Genomic DNA, 23,838 nt, shown 5'->3' with positions numbered 1-23,838 from the left:
CATTAATGCAGGTAAAGTACTACCATTCTTCCATCTAAGTAGGGGTCAAGAGTGACATTCCTGAACTTAACACTTTTCTCATAGAAGTAAATGATTCTGCTACATTTTTTTTTTTAAACAAAGTAAAAAAATAAATAAATAACAGTACTTGAGAATGTAGTTTTTAAAATAGAAATACATAGATGATGATTGGAATTAACTTGTAATTTCCTTAAAATTTAGTGTTTTATAATTACAATCAACTTAAAGAACCATAAAACAAATTTTAAAAAAATACAAAACCATCTTAAAAATCAAAGAAATTTATACACAATGAACAAAAAAAGTTTTATTATCACATTGAACTTATTTATAGTAATGATTTTACATGTTTTTACAGAAAATACAAACAGAATAAATGCTCTTTAGGTACGGAATTCTCTTTCTAACATTACTTAATAATTTAGTCATTATTAGATATTTAACCATATTCAGTAAATTGAATTTATTTATATATGACATAATAATTGTACAGAACAATATATAGTTTTGTTGTAACAGATTAAAAATCCATTTTTTGTTTTTCTCTACTTTCGGTCCAAGCTTTGGCTATGGTTCTTTTCATTTCATCATCACCATCCTCATACATCTTCTTAAACATATTCATCAAGCCAGAACTCGGATCCCCATTTGAATCAAGGTCATCAGCACTGAAGTCAGGCTTGGGTTTAACTTCGTTACTTGTTAAATGAGACCATTTTGTACCTTGTTTGACTTTGGCAAGAAAAATTACTACAGAATCTGTAAAAAAAAGAGAACATTTAATAAATGAGTAGTTTAAAGAAATCACATAAATAAAAGATACTGCACTGCATTCATAATAGTTTTTATATACATCACTACATTTTTCCCCATGCCCTGAAATAGATGTGTTACGATCAATTATGGCGAGGGGGTCTGTACAAATATGCAAAGTCCGTAACTACCAAGAATATCCTTCAAAGAGCTAAGCGTCTGCCTACTTTACGCAAGACAGAGCAATGAACCAGTCATAAGAATAGGGTGGAAATAATTCTAGACCTCACACTTTTCATGTTGTTTAGGCGGAGATGGCCACCCTCAGAATTTTTGAAAATGTTTCTTGAGTACAATGTTCAATTCAGGTATCAATGGCTTAGAGAACGGTTTCTTTTAGGTATTAAATAATGTGGCGTAATGGTACAACAGGAGAGACTGAAGTATTTAGAAAAAAGGAAAATCAATCCCTCAGACTTCCAGGCGGATATTCAATTAAATTACCTTCCAAGACTGAAACAACACAAATCTGTCCATACAATTTCAACCGAATAGAACTGAGACAGCCTCGGTTTGAGTAAAGACAGATTTCGTATGTATGAGGCTTACGGATTACCGTACTGAAATGTTAACACTTAGATTCTGTGGGAGATGAAAAAGTCACTAATATACGTCGAAACAGAATGCTACTACTTAAAAACAGCTTTAAGGCAGGGTAGTTTCAAATCCTAGAAGACCGTATTGCCCACTTGTTCTTTACAGAATAACATGTTCTCAACCATACTTAATTCGAAAGTGTGATAGCTTGTTGAGTGAACACTTACCAGTTTTGACTTTCCAGTAACATGAAGATGGATCGATTTGATGAAGAAGTCCTTTAACCGTAAATATGTAATTTTTGTTTTGCAATCCTCTAGCATTTAGTTCCATGGAGCTACAAGATTTTAAAATGTGAATACAATAAAATTTAACAATGTATAATTTCTACTATTCTATTTTATACGTACTTAGAAGCAAATGTACATCCAATCTGATCTTTTTCTAATGTTTGAACATCTTTTAAAGATACAAAGAGTTTCACATACTTATCAGACTGATCCCATGCTGAAAAATTTATTATATTTTTGTTAAAAGTTCAGTTTTATGACTAAAAAACCAATAATACTAGCACTAATTATTGTGTTAAAGGTTTAAATTAGTATATACTGAACGATTTTTTTTCCCCCGAATTAGTGCGATTTCAAATACAGAAGAATTTATAGTTACCATAATTAGTGACTTTAACATCATAACATTTTACTGCGGAATTATTCTTAGCTGATAAGTTCAATGCAGAAGTTGATACAGCTTCTTGTGAACTGGAATCCACTAATTTAATAATTTCGGTTTCTAGTTTCCTTATTTCTACAGATAAGATATCCTTAACATGAGGACGACTGGCGGTACTTTCCAATCTTTTCAATTCTTCCACATCGCTTTTGAGCTGAAATGAATGAATTTTGCAAAATTAAATCTAATGTAAAGCAAATGAGAAAAAAAAAAGAATTTCCCACTTATCTGCAGATAATTTTTTTAAACTCTATCCCATTCTATTCTATTAATTAAACATTTCCATAAAACTTCTGTCACTATCAACTCTTTCACATTAATCTAACATTTCAAGTGGAAATATAAAGAAGTTTATAATAAAAAAAATAGATGATTTCAACACGGGTAAGTTAAAAAAAAGTACTCACCTGATCAATTTTGCTGGGCAACATTCTACCAAATTCAGAAGTAGACAATTTTACTAAGAGACCAAAAGCTACCTCTAAATATTAAATTGAACAAGCTGTCGAAAATTTTTCTTCGGATTTCCTTGAATTAGCCTTCACCTTGTGATTCAAGAATGTTCTACTGCTTGCTGCTTGAGTTTAGAAACAACGAACCTGAGAACTTTCTAGAACAAAACTTACTGTAAGGATAAACAGAGGAAGGTAAAATCTACGCCATAGGCCGCACTTTATGTTCGTGCTGTATAGCTAGCAATGAAAAGTGGCGCCAAAAGATCTCCGTTCAAAATCATTTTATGAGTTTATAATTTCATAATTTAAACGTGATTTTAGAGTTTCCTGCAATGTCAACAATTTTGTGACCACTATTTCCTTTAAATATATGGAAACACTCATAACTATGCACTATATTTATAAATATGCTTTCCCTTGGTGCTATTCTTCAAGTACTAATTAACCAATTAATTATCTTCCAACTTTTCACCAGAACGTACTAATACATATGTAGGTTTGTGAATAAAACAGTGAAGCAATACGTTCGGGGTTAGAAAGAAGAGGTAATCCTATTAAACTCTAAGATGATTTTCCCTGAAATTCAAAAATAAAAATTGGAAGACAGTGAAACATTTAGTAAAGTTGAGACCTTAAGAAAGATCTGGTCGAAATTTTAGGAATATAAATGTGGACTAAAAAGATTTTAATTATTTCTTCAACCTGAAACGTTATCAATAATACGTGTGCACGTCCTCTTTTCTATTAAGTTCAAATTAGGTTTTTTTTTTGTTTTTTTTTAGTGGAACAGTTTATAGACAAAACATGCAATTGAACAGTTATATTTTAAGTAATATTCACGTCATCAAAATTCCCTGATTTTTTTTATTTATTTTTTTTATAGATTTCATAGAATGGTCCATCTTTAGAAATAATGATTTCTTTTTATTGATTTCAGATCAAGATAAACATAATTTTATAATGTAATTACAAATTAAGCATCTACTACCTAAGTGAATTGTATTTTTTATCGCATTTCTGTATCAAAAAAAGTGCATATTCTGTAATCTTCTGTACACTGAAGGAAAGTTTTTTTTAGGATTAACTGTTAATATGATGTCAAAAATTTAAAAAATATAATACAAGGAAAATGCTCAAGGTGTTGAACAATTAGTGAAAATGATCATTGTAAACAAATTTTTCAATCAGATTTTAGTTATAGAGAAGATTCCACTTAATTTTTTCTCTCCTTCCGTTGAAAGGACATCCTAAAATACGAAAGAACTGGAATAGATAGCAGTCGACAACACGGATTGTCTTTCTACTCCCGGCCTTATCTCCCTAATGGTCGTGCCATTCACTGACTTATTGTTAATAATTGTAAGAATATTATATTACACTAAAAATAGTAACAATAGAGAGTGGCTCAATGGTTCGCGTACTGGATACCCACTCAGAGATTCCTGGTTCGAATTCAGCGGCTAGCCCTTTGTTGTTTTCTTCTTAGGAGCTTCTTTTCAGCCCACTATTCGACTGTGCTGCCTGTAACGAATTTAAATAAATAAAACTAACAAGTTTTACTTTCTACATTCAGTTTATTTTTGTTGTAATTTATCAATTGGTGGATGTAATATCAATTGTAATATTGTAATATCAATTGGTGGATAATCTGCTGTACCAATAATAATTCATAAATAATTATGTATAAATTTTCTCATTTTACATTTTTATTTATTAATATATTTTGCTTATATTGGCTTTTGCTATGCAGTCAATTAATTTTACTTATTTTAACTGTACAAAAGTTTGAATTATTGTTTTTCAACAAAAAACATTCTTTTATTTTGTTGGTTTCCTTAAATGATTTGATAAAGAATATAAGTAATTTTTAATCCTTTTCTTATTAGATCCTAGTTCTACTGATTTTTAATGTTTGATACTATTTTTCTATCATCTTTTAAATTATCAATTTATTTTTATAATTTCAACAATATGTTACTATTATATTTATTTATATAAATTTAACTTGAATTTACTATACTGATTTTAACATATCAACTCTTGCTACAAACTTAAATTTGCAATAATTTAATCAATATTAGTAACAATGGTTTATAACAAGTGAAAAAGTCATTTTTAAATTTGTTAGAAATGGTTGCACTATATAATTTAAAACTGTCAAGATTTGCATTGGTAAATGTGATGAAGGCAAAAGATAAGTACTAAGTTACTTAAGTTCAGCAAATCCAATTTGTTTTTTGCTGAAATCAAAGATTGTGTAGAAATTACTAAGAAAGACATCCCCAAATATCCAAATATTTTCTAAATTCATATTATCAAGGCCATCGAAACAGGTTTCTGTCCACAGAAACTTTGTCTAAAAAAAATAGAACATAAAAAATTATACTAAGCGAAATAAAATATTTAAATTTAAAAAACAAATATAAAAAAGAAATAATGACAGTTCAGTTACACATAAAAAAAGCATTCATACTTTGAAAACATACCCTTGATATATACTGAGAGGCTGTTAATGTGTAATTTTTTCCATCAATCAAAAATTTGATAGGAGGATATTTATGTATGTCGCTGCAAGACACCTTGAAGAAATAAAAAAAAACATTTACTAAGCTTTTATACATTTTCTGCCCTCAGCTACTTTTTCTAAACGTGTCAATTTGGAATTGTTCCTATCATTTCTTCTGTCAATTATACTGTTTACAAGCAATTTGTAAGATTAAGTAAAAACAATACTTCGTTTTTATTTCTTTGAATTGATGTTTTATGTATATGTATAAATTTATAGAGGTTCATTTTTCATTCACGGCTTCCATTGTGTGGATGCCCGTTTGATAAATGAATTAGAAAATAATTGAATTCTGAAGTAAAAATGTATGAATTTAAATAAAAAAAAAATAAAAACTTTGTTTAATAACATAAACTATAAAATTACTGGAGTACGGTTAATCCTTAATTTTTTTTGAAATGTTCTTAATATTATGAAATACTTTTTTCCCATAGAATTTCTGTAGTGCACAAAGTTTATTTTAATTAATGAGTTATCAAAAATACATTGACCTACCACTCCTTTATCAACAGTTGATCCTATGAATTTTCTCATTGTCTGTAATGTTGATTGGGGTGTGACCAGCAATGAAGTGCCAGTATCTACCACGCCGGTACATCCTAATTTGCATGCATCCGCCAAACTTTCTCCCACATAAACTCTGTTTGTTTAAAAAATTAATTTTAAGGGTTGAAATTATACATAATAATACATTAAAGTAAAGTAATGTCCTTTTGTTTTATTGCGGGTTTTGCATGCAATGGATATTGACTATGATGGATAGAAGGTGGAAATCCTCATTGAATGCAGTAAAATGCTTTTTTACAAGTGGTGTAACACATCAATTAAAATGGAAGGTCAAGCGATGAGAATGGAATCTTACTTTTACTAGCATAAACTTATAAGATCACTTATATAAGAAAATTATATAATCCTTACTAGTTATAATTATATTATAATAACTTTAAAATAAAGGAGGCGACAATAAAATTAAATATGTGGTTGGTCTGCAGCGACGGTATCGTTAATTGTTTCGAAATGCCATGCATCATTTATTTAATCATTTAGTGCATTTGACTTCTAAATTTAATAAATTTGACTTAAACATTAAAATCGGAAGACTAATTCTCAAAACCTAATCGTTGAATAACCTTTCATTAAGGATGAAAGTACGAAATCGGTCAGAATATATTTGCTTTGTCCGTCAAAGTCCACAAAAAAATAAAATATTGTAGTCAAAATTTCATGTTTGCTTTTTTCTGAAGAAAGAAGCTACATATTTGCTAATAAGTATTTTCACTTAATTGAAAGCAATTATAACTTACTTGAAAAGTATAAGAACATTTCTCCTTATTTTTAAATACTAGGGGTTGAAATCTTAATGAACTTTACAGTTTTTACTAACCTTTCGATTTGTATTGCCCAAATTCCATCAGTTGCTAATTTATGCATAGTTAATGAGTCATTTATGAATTTCGAATGATCAGTGCCCCCAAATAATATCTCACCTCCTTTATCAATTTCGTCAACTGCGTTTCTACAAACAAAAATAGATATTTATAAGATTTTATAAAAATTTTACATTTTAAAAAATTTGAATAAATTACCTATTTAAATAGACAGAAAAGATCGGCTGGGGTAATTTGTCCATGATGGAGTAGAACACTGGCATAACGCCACCGACCGAAGTATCTTCTAATCCCAAACCAAATATTCCGTCGAATTTCAAAGAGAAAGCATCAATTACCCCGGGTACTGAGGTAGCTTCTGCAAATGTAACGGTACTGCAAATATTACCTAACTGAAGCAATATGTGTTTTTTTAGTACATGTTGAACAAAAATTTTAACCAAGCTTATAAATTCTTAGGGTGAAAAATTAATAGATTACCTTTAAAACATCCTCACTAAGAAATCCACTCATGGAACCAGTAGCGTAATTAATTTGTACGTTAGTTCCATTTTCTTTATAGGTGGATGATTTATTATGTTTGTAATATCTGTGCGTCCCTGAAAGAGTCATTTTGTTTGTTTGATCTCTGATGTTGACATTAACATAGTTGGGCAATAATTTAGAAGAATGCCAGTTTGCTGAAATTATCTGTACAGAACTGCTTTCAGTGTTTGCTTCGCTAATTTCGTTTACGAGAATAATGTCACTTTGAAAAGAAAATTATTTTCTTTCCACGTAATCGTACTTAAATTTGAAAGTGCTTTACGAGTAATCAAACTTGGGTTTCTCAAGGTTCCGTTTTTCAGTCCTTTTCTATTTTCAATTTACACTGACGACGTTCTCACTTTCTACTGAACTGTTCTGGTAACTTATGCGGACAACCCAGTGTATCCTCTATGATTTAACTCTTCATCTATCGCGAAATAACAAATTTTCTGAATCTTTATATAATGACAAATGAAATTAGAAAGAAATGTATGGAAAGCACATTAAATTTTTAAAAAGCAAAAGTTCAGCTGTAATACACATATTGGCAACTAGCATACTTTTAAGATTTCAATTATACACTTGGTACGTTGTGTTTATTTATTACTGTCTTTTTGTAAGGCTGAAATAAGCTGTAAGATAAACCAAACTGTTTTTCTTCTTTTGAATTAATTTACAAAAATCTTAATTAAAGTTGGCTTTATACATTCATTTCGCGCTTAACAATTTAAATCTTGCAGTATCCAATATTGCTAAAACTAACTGTATGGTTACTTAAGCAGGCAAACAAATTCTAAAACAGCTCTCTTAGTGGATTTCTGTGAAAGGGAGTGCAGTGATAGTCACAGAAACTGTAATTTTTCACCACCGAATAGGTGTATTGGTTTTTAAAATAAGCTCTTGGACGTTTGGAATAAAAACCAGTTCGTTTTTCCTTTATGTTGCAGAAAATTAAAGAGCAAACTGGTGTAACACAATAAGAAAATTAGTGACTTAAGTGTCTAGAAATGAATATCTGATAATAGCGAGGTAGTAATTTAGATAACAATTTCGCTAGATTAAATAAATATTATTATCTAAGGTAAATAAAATAATAGTAAATTAAGCGAGTACTCACAACAAGACATTGACCACCAACATTTCTGCGAATAAACCCAGAGATTTGATGATCCAGTATCAAAGTTGACAATAAATTGCTGAGGAGGAGTTCCCAGAGTAATTGTTCCAGTATAATATATCTATTTTTAAAATTAAATTTTTCCATCATTTCTTTAATAATACCATAAATACACAGGAAAATAATTAACAAAATACTAAAAATCCTCATAATATTCGAGAACTTTTACGGTGTTCATCACAAAGATTTCAACTTATTCTTAACTTTTTAAACTGTAAGTTTTTGTTAAGGAGATGTAAATTAGCCTTACAAATATGTAGCATGCAAACACAGTTTTTAATGAAAGTTGTTGGAAACGATCGAGGAATTCTAGAGATACCCAATTTTTGCCAGCTATAATCTTTAATTTCTGCTTAATTCTTAACATATTTAGTGATAAACCAACTATGACGTTTGGTGGAAACTTAGATTGATTTTTGAGAAATCACTGTTAGTATAAACTGAAACCAATGGAACACTTCTAACTGAAAATAAACAATATTTTAAAAAATATGTACATACTTACATTTTTGTGATTTGTTAAAGGTTGATAAGTTGGTCCCTGGCTTTTCTTTAAAATTGATTGTAATATTACAGGATGAATAGTGCGTCCTATGTTTCTGGATGACCATCTCGTCAAGCTTAATCTAACCAGATCCAAACTTTTTTTTAACCATCTAACAATGCACAGTTTTTTTGTTCATATTTTTTGTTCATTTTTGTTCCTGTTTTCAGGCTTTTATATTTTAAATTCAGCTTTTAATTAAACATAAGTATTTCTTTATTATTATTATTATTTTGTTAAACAAGGTACTTAATAATAAATTTCTTACTTCCTTCTTTACTTCTGAAAACTTTCGTTTCACACGTCAGGAATTTAGAATATATCAGTACTTGACAAAAGTGCTAGAGTAATGGTAATGAAATCAATAATTTTTTGTAACTATAAAGAAGATAGACTTACCTAACTTGTGCATCGGACAGTTGTGCAAAAACTATTAATAGTAAGATATAGCGCATTGTATCTGCAATAATGTACAATCTAAATTGTGGGTCTTATCGAAATAAAAGTTGATTTTGATAAGAAGTAATACCACAAAGGAAGGCAATCTAACTAGACTAGCTCTAAGTGTTTAGTCAGTAGTAATTATTCTTATTTTCTGACAGAACAATTGACAGAATGAAAATGACATTAACTGATTTAAAAATTATAAAATAACGGAGTATCATTATAAATTGTTTTTTTGATAAGAAATTTATCATTAAGTAAATTAAAGCTTTTTCTTTTTCTTTTTAATTTATTTTCCATTGTATTCTATCAATACCATCCTGCTCAGCAATCCTCAGCCTGCCATAATCATTTTGAGAGCATCCGCCTTACAAAGCCTTAGTCTCCTGGGCAATCATTTGAAACTTTTCTGGGCAGTCATAATCTATCCTCACGACATGGCTGTACAATTGTAATATCTTTCCTCTTATTAACTGTAATATAACCTCTTACATTTTCATCTCAGGAGCAGAATTCATTTCAATATATACATTCATTTCTACTGCCTTCAGCTTCTTTTTCTTTTTCTCATTGATTTCTACAATATAAGTTATGTATGATTACTATCTAATTCTTTGCAAATGGATTTGTAAATATGCATTTCTGTACTTTTTAGGATTATGTTCATCTACAGTACAGGGCCTACACAACAGAACTGAGCATGCCAATCGCTCTTACTTACAACTCGGAGAGCTGTTCAGTTCGATGGTAGAACCGAATGATTTAATGGAGTCAATTTTGCCGCTACCCTAAATCCAATATATTAATCTAACAATAATAGTGTGACAAAAATAAATAATAAAATAGTCTAATAAGGAAGTTTTTTATTTACAAAGGCTTCGAGTTTTGTTTGTTTAAAAGATTGCTTTGTCTTTTCTGAATCAATTGACGACAGCCAGCATAGAAATTTCCTAAATCTACATTTAGTTCACAATTCAGAATTTGAGGAGAATTTTTTTGTAAAGAACTTTTCAATCTGCTGAAAAGTTTCTTAAATTCCTTTACGGTGAAAATGGGAGCTGTGTTTTCTGCTACTACTTCTTCCTCTTGCTTAAGTTACCATTTTAAGCAGTTTTACATTAGAAAGTTGACCGTTAAGTGCTTCAAGCAGAACAGTGTCCTTGTATGAACAAACTCCAGTGCTTAAATTTTTGGCTACTCCCATTATCTCTTTAGTATCGTGCCGATACTTCGTTTTAAAAACTTTAGTTTTGTTGCTAATACAACTAATAAGTTTTATTATTTCCTGAATAATTCACGTCAAGAAATGTAACTAGGGCGGTTCCAGATTGATAGAAAGGTATACAAAACATAACTACAGTCATCACCTCTAAATGTATTTGTATATTTTCATATTTTAGTTTTATGTCCCATGAACAGAGCTTAGAATTTAATTGTAGATTCCCTCAATTCTTCAAAAATTAGTTAAGAAGTGTGTGTAAGAGAAAGAGAGTGTGAGAGAGGGAGAAACGTTTTTTAAAAGTTTTCAGCGATTATTTTTTTTTAATGTATTTTGTTCTCAATGAAATCTAAATAACAAAATATAAAAATAATATCAAATAATAACACAATGAATAAATACTTATTATTACTGTATCAACACTAGAGTATCTACATCTTTCTTTGTCAACGATATTTTTTACAACTAAAAATAAAATTTTAATTATTGTAATTTGTTTAATTTTAAACTTTATACAACTTTTAAAGCTGTAATTCTAAAAAAATTGGGTAAGTGCTTCAATCTTTAGATAGCTTTCGGAAGTAAACCGTTGAGTTGCACTTTATTCCAATAGATTGAAGCACTAGTGTTGAAAAACGAAGAGATAAGTGCAGAATAAGGACGTCATAAAAAATACTTGAATTTTACTAGAAATAAAATTGGTTCTTGTCGGCTGACCAAAAAGGAGTCTATATTTAATCAAAAAGTCTATCTCATTCGATCGGAAACCAAATAAAGTAGGGGTGAAAAAAATCATGTAATTGTTCACTCCATTTTGTAGAATTGTCACACACATTAAAATAAATAGGTTTATTTACGGCATCTAGGCTTTGTTAATGGACAAAATTAGCCCCCAAAACACATTAGACATGAATGTCATTGTAAAATTAGAAAGTTAAAGTATTATAAATTATTACTGATTATTAAGATTTCAGTGACGTACAGGTTTTATTGATCAATGAAAGATATTATCGTTTATGGTATTCAGAAAGAAATTTAAAACAATTTCTCCAGTCATAATAATAGAAATCTTTGTCCAATTACGGTATCAATTTCAATATTTAGATCTAATCACTTAGACAATTTAATTAGTATTTGAATTAAATGGAATGCTTTTCCAAAACATTTGAATTAGTTATTATTAGGAATATATGGTACGATTATAAAGTAACAGTTTATAGATAAGTAGCTGAATATTGTTCATAGTTTTTAGTGACTGTCCAGTGACGATGGTTTCAACAGACCACAGAATGTTAAACTAAGTATTGTGAGCATTATCTCATCAATAATATTGATAATATCTCTTATCTTATAGAAAAGTATTAGAATATAAATGAAGTAGAATGAACAATGGTGCTGGAAGAGAATGGGATCAAAATCAATGTTGGGCATTTTCAAGACCTAAGAACAAAGATTTTTTTTTATTTAAGGCGCGTCAACATCTGAGGTCATTGGCGCTCATAACTTTTTTGCAGTGCATTGCCAGCTTCTGGTGTCCTATCGTTACAGATAACACTGTCCATCACCGAACAGTGAGCTATAAGTAGCTGCTAGCAAGAGAAAACTGGGATCTCTGCGTTGGAATCCTGTACACGTTAACCAGTGAGGGAATTAGAGCAGCTATCAGTAAGAAAAAGTATTTTAATATATTATTTACATTTCTCGGAAGATGCTTCAAATAAACAAATTGATCTTTATGTATACAAAGAGCATATAATTAGGGGAAATATAAACCAGAAAAATCTGCTCGCTGGCAAGTTCCAAAAATATTCTCTTTTAAGATTTTAATAAAATGATTGACTTCATAAAACTTAATTTCTTTTTCATTTTTTTTTAGTGGCAACAGATTAATAATAACAAAGAAAAATATAAAATAGAGTTAAATATCTGGCACCTCACCATCAACAGACTGCTTCTTCATCGCAACTTATTACATAAACACAGTTTGGAACTCCGCCTTCTTACCAAGGGTGAAAACCAGCCCTTATACACTTTTCACTTTAATAATAATCCCTTTAGACCCATGATAGCCGCCAATAAATCCAGTAGAGTCTCTCCTACCATCCCCTATTTTTTTTTTAATATTCCCGGTGGGTGTGCAGAGATTCAGCACTGCTGAGTTTATAAGGTCATTTACAAGGCGACTCATAATCCTCTGTTACTTTGGCCCTGCCTCAGAACACCCCCAGAATGGCATCTAGCGCTTTCTACTCTTACTCTTCGACTATTTGTTTCCTAATAAAGATAACATTCAGCACCCTCTTATACAATCTAAAGAGTGATGCAGTAAACAAGCATATTGCTACTGTACCCAAACCGGGCGTTAATACACACCCACCACGTCATATATATATAGGCTCTTATTATTGGTGTCCATAAATCTCTGCACAGCCTCCGTAACATCATCAACATTCCCCTTCTAACATTGGTTTTACAAACGATCCATGGATTAAGAGTATTCATTTAGCCAATATAATCTATCCGCCCCCTTTATTACTATTATTCTTTCTCTCTCAACTTTATTAAATTTTAAGATGCTTACATTTTAATGAGTTCAAAAAAAAGAGAAAACTAATTCTGTTCATTAAAAATTAAAAAGTATTAGAGGATTACTGTCGGATTTTAGTAGTAACTGTAAAATGATTGATACATTTTAGTACAGAATTTGTTTCACGGGGGCTAAATACAAAAAAATACAATTTAAAATATATTCTACACTTCTAAATTAACCAAAAATGCAAATAAAACAGAATCTATCTCGAGGCAATTAAGTGGTGGTGAGAAAAGTTGTTATATTACATTTGTCACTTACAGATATTTCAGCAAAGTTTTGATTAAATCTTCTTTCATTTTCTTGGTTTCGTCGACTTCAGAGGAATTCAGACTTAGTTCTTAATATAAAGAACAAAACTGGCTTTAGAGGGCATCACTTTTCTCAGCATTTCTTAGAACTGGATATATGAAATTTTGGAAATTTCAAATATTTGGTACACTTGCGTGAACCGGAGCACTTGCTCGGATGACCAAAGTTTTGGAGTGTTAACAACAACATATTACTTCAAGTATTCTTAAATGTAAACCATCATGGTGAGACAAAAGGATAGTCTGGTAACTCCATTACTTTTTAAAAGAAAGAAAACGCCAGAAAAGAAGAAGTTGGATTTTTTTGTAGCAGCACTAGGTGCGGCTCTTCGGAGAAGAAAAACTTTGCCTTGGGGCACCTCACCAGACTCCTAAGTGTAATTAGGAACACAGTACTAAGGAAGGTATGGGGAGCGTCCTGGATAACATTCATTCATTAATTCTCGTAGAATCTAATCTACACCCGCATATTCAGGCGGACTTCATTCTCTCACTAGTCCAAACGATGCTATTGGAATATTGAAACGCTGCTGGTTCTCACCATTTTTAGCTGAAATCGCTAAATTCAAGTAAGTTTATCAACTCTTCTAAAAAAGATTTTACATGAAAGTCTTCTGTAGTTTTATAAGTTAAGAACACTTTTTTGAAATTCTTTAATATAAAAATGTATATGTATTGTAAAGTAAGTTAAGTTTGGTTTGTGTGTAATTTTATAAATTTTATCGAGTAATTTGAAGAAACAGACCAAAATTAAGTTCACTAAGCAAGGATGTATCTTTCCAAACTACGTAGTTACCATGTGATTTCCGCAAGATAGTAAAAATATAAAATCTTAAAAGATGTGAAGAACACATTAGCTTATCTAAAAATTTAAAAAACATATTGTTGTTGTAATAATATTGTTTATCTAAGACAGTAATTTTTTATTCACTAATTATTGTTCGAATATTTCAACAACTTATTTCACTTCTCAGGAAGTTCTTTTTTTTCGTTTTCCGCTCTCTTTACTTCCTGATTTAATACTCTTATTTTGTTTCCTGATTAAAGAAGAAAAGTTAAATGTGAGGCATGTGGCCAAATTGAATTTCCGGTTTTAGAGAAATAAACCAGCTCCACATTTCATGGGAATTAACCGGCGAACTACTCTTTATATTATTTCAATACATCATTTTATAATATTTTAATCCTCCCAGTTGTAACTGTAATATTTTGGTTATTGTAATTTATTTTCTCTCATTTCAAAAACGGTATTTCTCTCTCTCAATGAGATCTAAAACTAGAAAAATCTATGAAATCCATCAGGACATTTCTATTATTAATACAATATTTACAGAATAAATTCTTTGTTTTTAGAAAATTTTATTTCTAGAAAATAGAACGTAGGACCATGCAATTTTGTGTGGCGACGTTTTTGATCCTCAGTCTTAGAGTTAGTAATTTAAGTTCTTTATAAACAACTTAAATTTTTAATCTGAATATCATTATGATAAAGAATACAGATATAGTGCTGCGGTTGTCCTGAGTTCTGTTGTTCTGTTTTACTATTTTACTTGTGACATTTTTTCCTAGTTTCATATTAACGATAAAACAACTTATTAAAACGGTAAACACTTAGAACAAGTAGTTCACATACCTATAAGTCCAGCTTTTACTTGAAACTTTGGCGTCCAAAATCTATCGTTCTCTCCAGTATTTGATTAAAGCGATTCGAAATCATTACAAGATTGTAGAATGTTAAATTAAATTGGAAGTGGCTGGAATCTCCTCAAAATATTTAACAGAATCCTTAGAGCAAGTTGTAGATCAATTCAATAAAATGGCGAATGGAAGTGAAGTTAGGAGACAGTTTTCTGAACTTCCTGCATTATGTTAATGATTGAAGGAGTCAGCTTTAGACCATGATGATGCTCCTTAAATTGTAAGGAAACTTATGTGTAAGGAGTATGGAAAGTGGAGATTCAAATACTTGGGAATAAATTAAAGTATAAAGCTTAACAATTCCAGTAAAAGATGGTCGATGAATGTTCAACACCAGTTTTTCTAAATGCTCTGTTGATCTTGAGACGATGGACCGTTTTATGCTTGAAGTGGAATATAGAGGAAAATCTTACGTCACATTTTCTGGAAAAGCAAATTTTGTAAGTACTTCAAAATTTGTATTAATTTTCGTGTAATAAACTTTCTATTTATATAAAATATTTCAATTCCAAGTATAAATTAAAATGAATTGTTACAATTGATAAACTTGTGAGTTATCTAATTTTTGTTTCTGTTACGTAATATTTTAAATGATTTTAAGAATTTTCAAGCGATCAAAAGTTGTAGTAGTTTTAATTTTAAAAAATCTAACAAGGAAAAACAGCCTTCTTTTCTTTTACCTCGACCTGTTTTGGATTTTGTTTAACTTTATCAATTGGTTCATCAGTTTCTTTTACATAAGAAGCTTCTAGTGAAACATGGCCAAATTGTTTGTAATTCGCTTAAATTTAGTGCGACATTACACCAGCAAGGCCGGGCGGCCATTGACTTGATTGAAGGCCTGTTCTGATTTATATTAATGAACGCATGCATTGCTTATGTCCGGCAGAGGTCAGCCATTGCGGGTTCAGTTAGAAGGAAGAAAAAAGAGTACGTATTGTGTCAATGTAAAGGGCAAGTTTGGCTCTAAGTAGGGCTATTCGGTGAAGAAAAACTTTGCCTTGGGGCACCTCACCAAACTCCTAAGTCTAATTAGGAACACAGTACTAAGGAAGGTGCAGTAATGGGGAGTGTCCTGGATAACATTCTTCCTGGCAAATCCTCGTAGAATATAATTTAGACCCGCATATCCAGGCGGACTTCATTCTCTCACTAGATCAAACGATGCTATTGGAATATTGAAACGCTACTGGTTCTCACAATTTTTAGCTGCAATCGCTAAATTCAATTTAATCTTCTTTTAGAAGGCTTTATTCAACATGTTCATTGATGTTATGTTTGACTATGTCATCAGATTCACACGGTTGTTACTCTTTTTGCAGAATTGTGAAAATAATTTTTAGAAAAGCTGTAAAACAAGGAAGTACATTTTCAGGACCTGAGTATGAGGGTGCCTATATTTAGTAAACTTTGCCCCAACAGCAATTAGGACCAACGAGATTCTCTTAAAGTCCTCAAAAACTTCACTCCAGTTTTATAGTTAATTTAGATATATAATTATGTTTTTATAATGAAAATCAAGAACTTTAGTTTGCGCAGGGCAAAAGTATGAAATTTTAGACTATTTAATGCACAGTTTTAACTTCTTTTATAGCCTAAAAGACACAATCATCGACTGGCGTTAATTGTATTGCAACAGTTTATGAAATTTATACACGGTAAAGATAAATTTTCTAACGACAGTGTGAGTTACAGACTTCAGGAGATAAATAAAAATCACTTGCCCTAACTGTTCTGGTTAGCACATGTTTATCCAGGGATTTTCACTTTCCTGCTGTTAAGTAGAAACTCTTTGTTATCCAGCAATGAGATTGGCGCTGTGATTAAGGTGGGAAGGCCAGCTGATGAAGAGTGAGTGACCCTGATGCTGGAGAGAAAAATAAGCTGAAAAAACTTAACGAAGAGAGCTATAGCTAGGAAATTTTTGAGGGAACCACTGTTAAGTCGGTAACCATGGTGATAAAACCCCTCTTGGAAGGCGGAGCTGCCACACCCACTTTGGAGGGAGTAAACTTTGGTTAATACCTCCACTTCTTTTTGTCCTGTGTGCTACAGGGGAGGCCGTTCTGTGTCAGTAATGTAATGTTTAGTGGCCCGGACAGAGAATTGTGAAGTATTATGCTTACTTACATGCATGCTTCACTAGTTTTATACAACACTCACCAGACACAATTATCCCTCCTCCTCAAAACCACAAAGCAAAGTGACTGAGGTCTGTTTGATCATTGTTGTTGCGGCAGTTGTCAAAAGCATACTCCGCAATGTACGCTTCCATTTTTTTTTTTTTAAACTTCCTCTTGCATCTAGTAAGAGGAACTGCTGCTATCGTAATCAATTTTTGAAAATTTTCACAAGAAAAACAAGTTCTGAGGACATCAAAATGAGAAAAACTGTCTACAGTGTATGCGTGAATTGCTCTGTGTGAACAGAATGTTTGAAAACTGAAGGAGTAGAAAGGTGAAAGTTGGTTTTCCGTTTGTAATAATGAATCTTACATTAGGCTTCATCCAAAATTTTCTATCGAAAGAGCGAAATATATTTTTGGAAAATTTAAAGGCAATCGTAAGAGCCGTTTCCACGTAAATTGCAATAGATCAGCAATGGTGGTTCATTGCAGAAACACTTTGGTAGATTTGGCTTATATCTGGCTGGACCTTAAACGAAATGTACTATCTGCTATTTACCATTTAACAGTTTGACTGAGCTCTCATTAACCAAGATACGAGCAATTACAATGTAATATTCAATTAAGGTAGGTAACCGCTATATCCGCCACCTTGGTTTTCGCATAGCTTCCCTCTACCAAGCTTCCACGGAAGACAACATTACTCCAATTTCCTGCTTTCTCTTGGATGCAATTTTACCTGAAGTTTTATTTCAATCCATTATTCCATGAAGAAGTAAGAACTAATTCGGCCAAATATAATCCGTAGATACTGCTTGTGTTCCAAATAGGATTTTTTTGTTGTTGTGGATAAAAGCAGACCTATTTTTATTTTATTATTAAATTTAAGTTGCGTTAATACATATTTAAATTATTTGAGTACACTGCCTGTCGAACTCCGGACAATATTCTCCATCCCAGAACAGCATTGTCTGCAGAGACTTCTAGAAAAAAAGATGCATTCTTTACTTGGGTATATACATGGAACCTAGGATTTATTAGTCTACCGCTGAAACTACTACCAACTGAAATTATACTATTTTATAGTTGTCGTTATCAGGATAGATTTGCTATAGAGTAGAAGCTTGGCGTTGTTTAGTTACAGGTCACCAAAGAGAAGTGGATAGTTACCCAGCTGAGGGAACAGACTATTGGTTGAAGATGATTAAAATACATATTACCAATGAATCTCACAACCAATCATATACTAAAGTTCCTTCTATCAGCAGAAAGAGAAGCCAAATTTTCAAATCAAATAAAATGAAGTGAAATTGTTTATTTTTCGGTTCACAACAGTGAAGCGGTGTTGTTTTATCTGGATTGGTTTTAATGGAAGAGAATCTTAAAATTTGTATCCATTACACTTTTAAAGAATGGCTTAATTAGCTGCACCAAGGAATACGTTGATAGATACCACACTTTTAAGGAAATCCTGTAAAATTTTATTGTAGCAGGGAAATCTAAATAATTTTTTTTTGTTTTCTGATAAGTTACGAACGCAAATATTATTTTATTAAAATTAAAATGATATTTTAATTTCTAATCGAATTTTCTGATTGGACTTTAACTAAGTTTTTCTTTCCCAAATAATAATGGGATTACAATGTTATGTGATGTACGCCTTGTTTGTTGTTTCAGAAATATTTCTCTCTACAAAAGACGAATAGAAGAAATGTTTTTCTTGTTTCGAAAAATACTTCGGGTGGGCTCAACGTTGCACTCTAATAAGAAGTTATGTCACCGATGGTCCTTAAATGTCCTTAAATTAATTACCTTAAGGGGAATTGATTTCTATTAAATTGATAATGATAATAAATCTTTAATTTATTTTAGTTTGATTTATTCAAGTTTTTGGAAGATAATTCATTTTTAGGTTAGCCCTAAATTGTGGGAATGATCAACTTTGTTTTTTTTTTTAACTTCAGTTCTTATATCAACCAGTGTTTGTTCCATAATAAGATATATTCTTTCGATGCAATTCTGTCAATCAATTGCGGTTAAGAAAAGAAAGAAATTATAAAAAGAAAGAAGCAACAATGAATTTGTAACCTGAATGCGGAGATGAAAGGAGGAAGTTATGGACAAACGATTTGGCAACTTTAAAGAAAATAAGGCAGGGTGGCCAGTTTGAAGGCGTTCACTCCGTCGTACATCTTGTAAGTTTGTACTGCCATTGTGAATACCCAATGGGCTGCAGTTCCATGGGTTTGCTCTTTATATATACAATCAGGTGGTCCAAACATACCTTCCACACCAATAGCCAAACCTTTGTCCTCCTAAGCTAAAATAAATCCAATAAATGACAACTAAAACATGATGCTGTATGTATTTCTGGTATATTTGTGTATAATGGGACCCAGCTTGCTTATTTAGAACATATTTACCGCCGATGTTCTACTTGAGTGAACTTGGTCCTAATTCTGAATAAGATTTAGTCGTGAATAGTTTAATAAGAAACTTATGACATTCAAAATAAATTTGCAGGATGTAAAATGTTAATAGTAGTGTATTCAAGTATAAAATAAGTTTTTTGTTCTATTTGAGAATACGGATCAGCAGGCTAGGATCTTTATGAGCGATGCAGTATTGCAGGAAGATGGTGGCTTTACAGCAAGATGGTGGCTTCAATTGATGTAAAATTAGGAGGCTTACTATAATTACGAATTATTTAGTTTTTGCTTTCCAAGAAGTACAAATGAATACCAGAGTTTTAGTTTCCGTCCTATAGGACCAATATAAAGGTGTACATAGGCTCCACGGTAGCTAAGCGGTTAGAGGCGAGACCTGTAAAACTAATATGTATTGTGGTACTGGGTTCGATTCCCTGGGTTTTAGGCCTTGGATTTTATTTAATGATTAATAATAGGAATTTACAGTGATGTATGTTTGCTAGTCGCCTCCGTCCACGACTCCTAATTGATAGTTGGATGTAAAGTCCGCCTGAAAAAATAGGCGCTTACCTTAATTTTTACTTTCTTTTTTTCATAAAGGTGTATGCAAACATTTCGGACCCTCTTAAATTAGGAGGCTCAATGCAAGAGCTTAGTGCTTCTTGCCCTGCACTAACCGCGAAGAAGTTGGGTTCAAATCCGACCTACACTTAGATTTTCTCTTTCTAGAAGCATCTTACAGCTCACCGTCTGTACAGCGCGTATTAACGTGTTACGAGAGAAGTATGTCTAGATGCCGGAAGTGCACTAAAAAAAAATAGTCTCCCAGCATCCCAGACGTCGATGCGCTTTAAATTACAAAAACAAAAAAAGTGAGACGAAATTACTTTGGAAAAATAGGGATAGACTTCTACAAATACACATTGTACCAAAGAAGACTAGGTCTTTAAATTTTCAGGGAACGTTCTGGAACACATCGTCGACGTTTGGAATAAAGTTTGGTAAAAATAAGTAGAGCATCATATGGTCACTCGGAACTGTTCGCAGAGCGTTTGGTGTGGGCCCTTCTTAAAGTCTTAAAACAAATAAAATAAGGTTAGGATTAAAAACTTGCTGAATGGCTGAATTAATAGATACTTTACTTCCTTAACTTTATTGATTTTATTTTAGTACTGTAACTGAGTAATAAAATAATGGAACTACGTAACGAAATATTGACATCACATTTCATAAGTTGTTGCCTTAAGTATTATTGTGAACAGTACTTTCAGCTGGAAAGAAATGCATGTATACAGTATTGTGCAGCATGCCTAAAAATAGGAGAGAAAATGTTCGCAGATCATATTTAAGCATATCGTTGTCTTTAGAAGTTAGCTCTGGATCACATTCATTAAAATCTCTCATTTTGGGCACTAGTGCCCCAAGGTTTCTTAGAACACTTCCTGAGTTGAACAGACTCGTAGGAAAGAAGGCAACACAAGCTTTTTGGTCATCTAAAGCTCTGCCAGATGAGATAACCTATTCCTTGCCTACCCTTAATTTTAAATTATTCTTCTGTTAATTCATCTTTTTATGTGGCAATTTCTTATAGTATATAGTAAGAAGTTCCTGGAAAGGGACTAAAGACAAGCTGCAAGATTCGAATCCGGGATCTCCATGTAGGAATTCAGTACACTGTGTAAATTCGGTTTCATAAACTGATAACATGTTTAATTACTGTTGATAATCTAACATATTTGGACATTCATTGTAATTATTAATAGTTAGTTGTCCATTCATTGTCGCTACTGATGGACTATAATGTCGAGCGTAGAAGTAGAAAGCCTCTTGTTTACATCTCAATTAATAGCAGCAGTGCTGAGAGAGATAACAATCGATATCAAGGCTTGGCCCCTAGTCATACTACTCGGCAGAGAGTCTGGGAGGGGTATGACGTCAGTCGCAACCGGAAGTCGGTGGGTAGTCTGCCGGTCTACTGCTGCTTAGATTCTTCTGTTACTCTTACACATACCCTATCTCTCTATTAAACGTCAGCAGAGAAACAACAATAGGTTCATGAAGTACAGAAGAGGATAATAAACAATTATTTAATGAATTAATTGCCCCCCAATTAGGAGCACCGAGCACCTACAAATAACTGGTAATCTTTTCTACTTTGTCGGCATTTCCTTTTTATAATTTGCATTTATCCAAAAACAAACTGAATGAAGTATTTATAAATCATTTTATTGTACCTAAATTTTTATTCCACTTATTTTAATTACTACCTGTAATAAATTTAAAATAGTTCTCTTTTTTAATGTTACTGTTAGTAAACCACTTACGGTTTCATTACAAGTATTGAGGAGAGTAACTGTGCCAAATTTATGTTCTAAGCGAAACACGCAATGTATCAATTCAGTTAAATTTTATTAGTATTTTTTTACAAGTAATTATTAGGACAGTCAGGTGGTCCAAACATACCTTCCACACCAGTAGCCAAACCTTTGTCCTCCTAAGCTAAAATAAATCCAATAATTGACAACTAAAACATGATGCTGTATGTATTTCTGGTATATTTGTGTGTAATGGGACCCAGCTTGCTTATTTAGAACATATTTACCGCCGATGTTCTACTTGAGTGAACTTGGTCCTAATTCTGAATAAGATCTAGTCGTGAATAGTTTAATAAGAGACTTATGATATTCAAAATAAATTTGCAGGATGTACCATACACATTATAACAAACTATTCGATATCATTGAATGCTGTAATTATTAAAAATTAAATTACTTACAAATATACGAACTGTACAGACATTCCAATCAGAACCAATACGACAGATAGTTGACGATAGTGGCTTACCACACTTTTCACAACGGCCTCAACATCCCCATTTGTACACCAACTCGCTAAGACGAAATATCGGAAGTTCCATATAGCTCTTTCTAATTGCTCTAATCCTCCTATACCATTCCTGACTACCCACCACGCCGACTGAATCGCCACGGGACTTCCTTGAGAACTGAAGATCATCGTCATCATCGATTTCCTGTAAAGATTCTAACATTTGCAACCCAAAAAAAGGTTAATTTCAAGATGCAATGTCACTTCTTCTGGCGGGCCAAACAGTAAAACATATTTTCTATTAATTATCCTTTATAAAAAAAATAAATAATTCTTAAATTTGGTTTATTGTTCAAAAATGTTACTGTTACACAGCAATTATGCTCAAAATGTACAAAAAGTTTGCTAGCCGGCAAACATCTAACAGATATTGGGTGTATTGTAATAGCGGCAAGTTTCAAAGTGTGACGAACAATCTATTCATAAAGTCAATAAGAGTCTCGTTACGTGTTACAACCATTTTGCACGTGCATTATACCTTTCCACTCCTCATATCCCACCCGCCAATATCACCTCGTTAAAATCTAGTTAATCAAGCTAAAAGATGTTGGACAGATGTTTCTATAAAAGAGACAGGCAACATCCTTTTCAAAATTTGTTCTTTCATAACCTTCTTCCGTTCTATCCTTATAGGGACTTCTTTCTTATAAAATATTCCTGACAATAAACGGGAAAGAATTTTTGTATAAATTTGTTCATATCTCCCTTCAGTTGACTTTTATTTCGTAATAAGCCCCTGAGTATACCTACTTTTATGTTCTTGCCATTCTAACAATAGCTAAACTTCAAACTTCGAAGGAGATTTTAAAGTAAGCCTTGTTTTGTCCAATGATCAGATTGATCTATTTGTATGTTTTAAGAGGATAAAGTCAGCACCCAATTCTCAATGTTAATAACTTAACAATGTATAAGAGTCCTTGTATAATTCTGATTTTGTAAAATGATTTTGCTGAGTTAAGTAATGATGAAAATAAAAATAAAAATATAGAAATGATAACAGAAAACCAACATGACAAATGAAAGATTCAAGACTTTTTGAAATAAAAATTAGATTGTCTAATAAACATTTTGATGTGTTCTTTACTTGAGTGTTCAAATTGTAATGTAATTTAAGCGACGTAAAGGAAATTACTAATGTAAGAAAATGCTATAGAATATTTTCTAATTCTCTCAAAAGTTAAGTAGATCATTAAGAAAGTGATTCTTTAAATTTGAGGATGAGTCTTTCTGCGTTTTTCTGAAGCGTGACAGGTTTATTGAGTAAATACGTACAGTAAGGACATGCCATTTTTTTCAGGCAGCTATACGCTCAAATATCTACGTCTTTGGATGAAGTCTGATTGATGGATGGAATTTAATTTTTAAATTAAAGAGG

The 23,838-nt window shown here is 31.7% G+C and overlaps 2 protein-coding genes across 3 annotated transcripts; both read right to left on the bottom strand.

The window, feature by feature from the left end:
- Nucleotides 1-183: 183 nt before the first annotated feature.
- On the bottom strand, nucleotides 184-2,653 carry LOC141452440 (calcyclin-binding protein). Its single transcript, XM_074124598.1, has 5 exons — nucleotides 2,511-2,653; nucleotides 2,041-2,257; nucleotides 1,782-1,878; nucleotides 1,599-1,708; nucleotides 184-780 (listed from the first exon to the last, which is right to left on the bottom strand). Exons 1-5 carry the CDS (start codon nucleotides 2,532-2,534, stop codon nucleotides 542-544), a joined length of 687 nt encoding a protein of 228 aa, XP_073980699.1. The 5' UTR covers nucleotides 2,535-2,653; the 3' UTR covers nucleotides 184-541.
- LOC141452437 (lysosomal aspartic protease-like) lies at nucleotides 2,511-9,386 on the bottom strand. 2 transcript variants are annotated; one of them, XM_074124592.1, is made up of 9 exons: nucleotides 9,161-9,386; nucleotides 8,723-8,873; nucleotides 8,158-8,278; nucleotides 6,993-7,111; nucleotides 6,711-6,904; nucleotides 6,509-6,640; nucleotides 5,620-5,764; nucleotides 5,045-5,137; nucleotides 2,511-4,914 (listed from the first exon to the last, which is right to left on the bottom strand). In XM_074124592.1, exons 1-9 carry the CDS (start codon nucleotides 9,214-9,216, stop codon nucleotides 4,765-4,767), a joined length of 1,161 nt encoding a protein of 386 aa, XP_073980693.1. In that variant the 5' UTR covers nucleotides 9,217-9,386; the 3' UTR covers nucleotides 2,511-4,764. The 2 variants fall into 2 exon arrangements, with proteins under 2 accessions (XP_073980693.1, XP_073980695.1); XM_074124594.1 differs by having other exon boundaries at nucleotides 8,723-8,843; nucleotides 9,161-9,385.
- Nucleotides 9,387-23,838: the final 14,452 nt, after the last annotated feature.

Source organism: Rhodnius prolixus, unplaced genomic scaffold (assembly GCF_049639745.1).
Source record: "Rhodnius prolixus isolate KJV_2025 unplaced genomic scaffold, Rpr scaffold_3, whole genome shotgun sequence".
In the NCBI taxonomy this organism is placed as follows: Eukaryota; Metazoa; Arthropoda; class Insecta; order Hemiptera; family Reduviidae; genus Rhodnius; species Rhodnius prolixus.
This window is presented reverse-complemented; position numbering and strand designations above follow the sequence as displayed.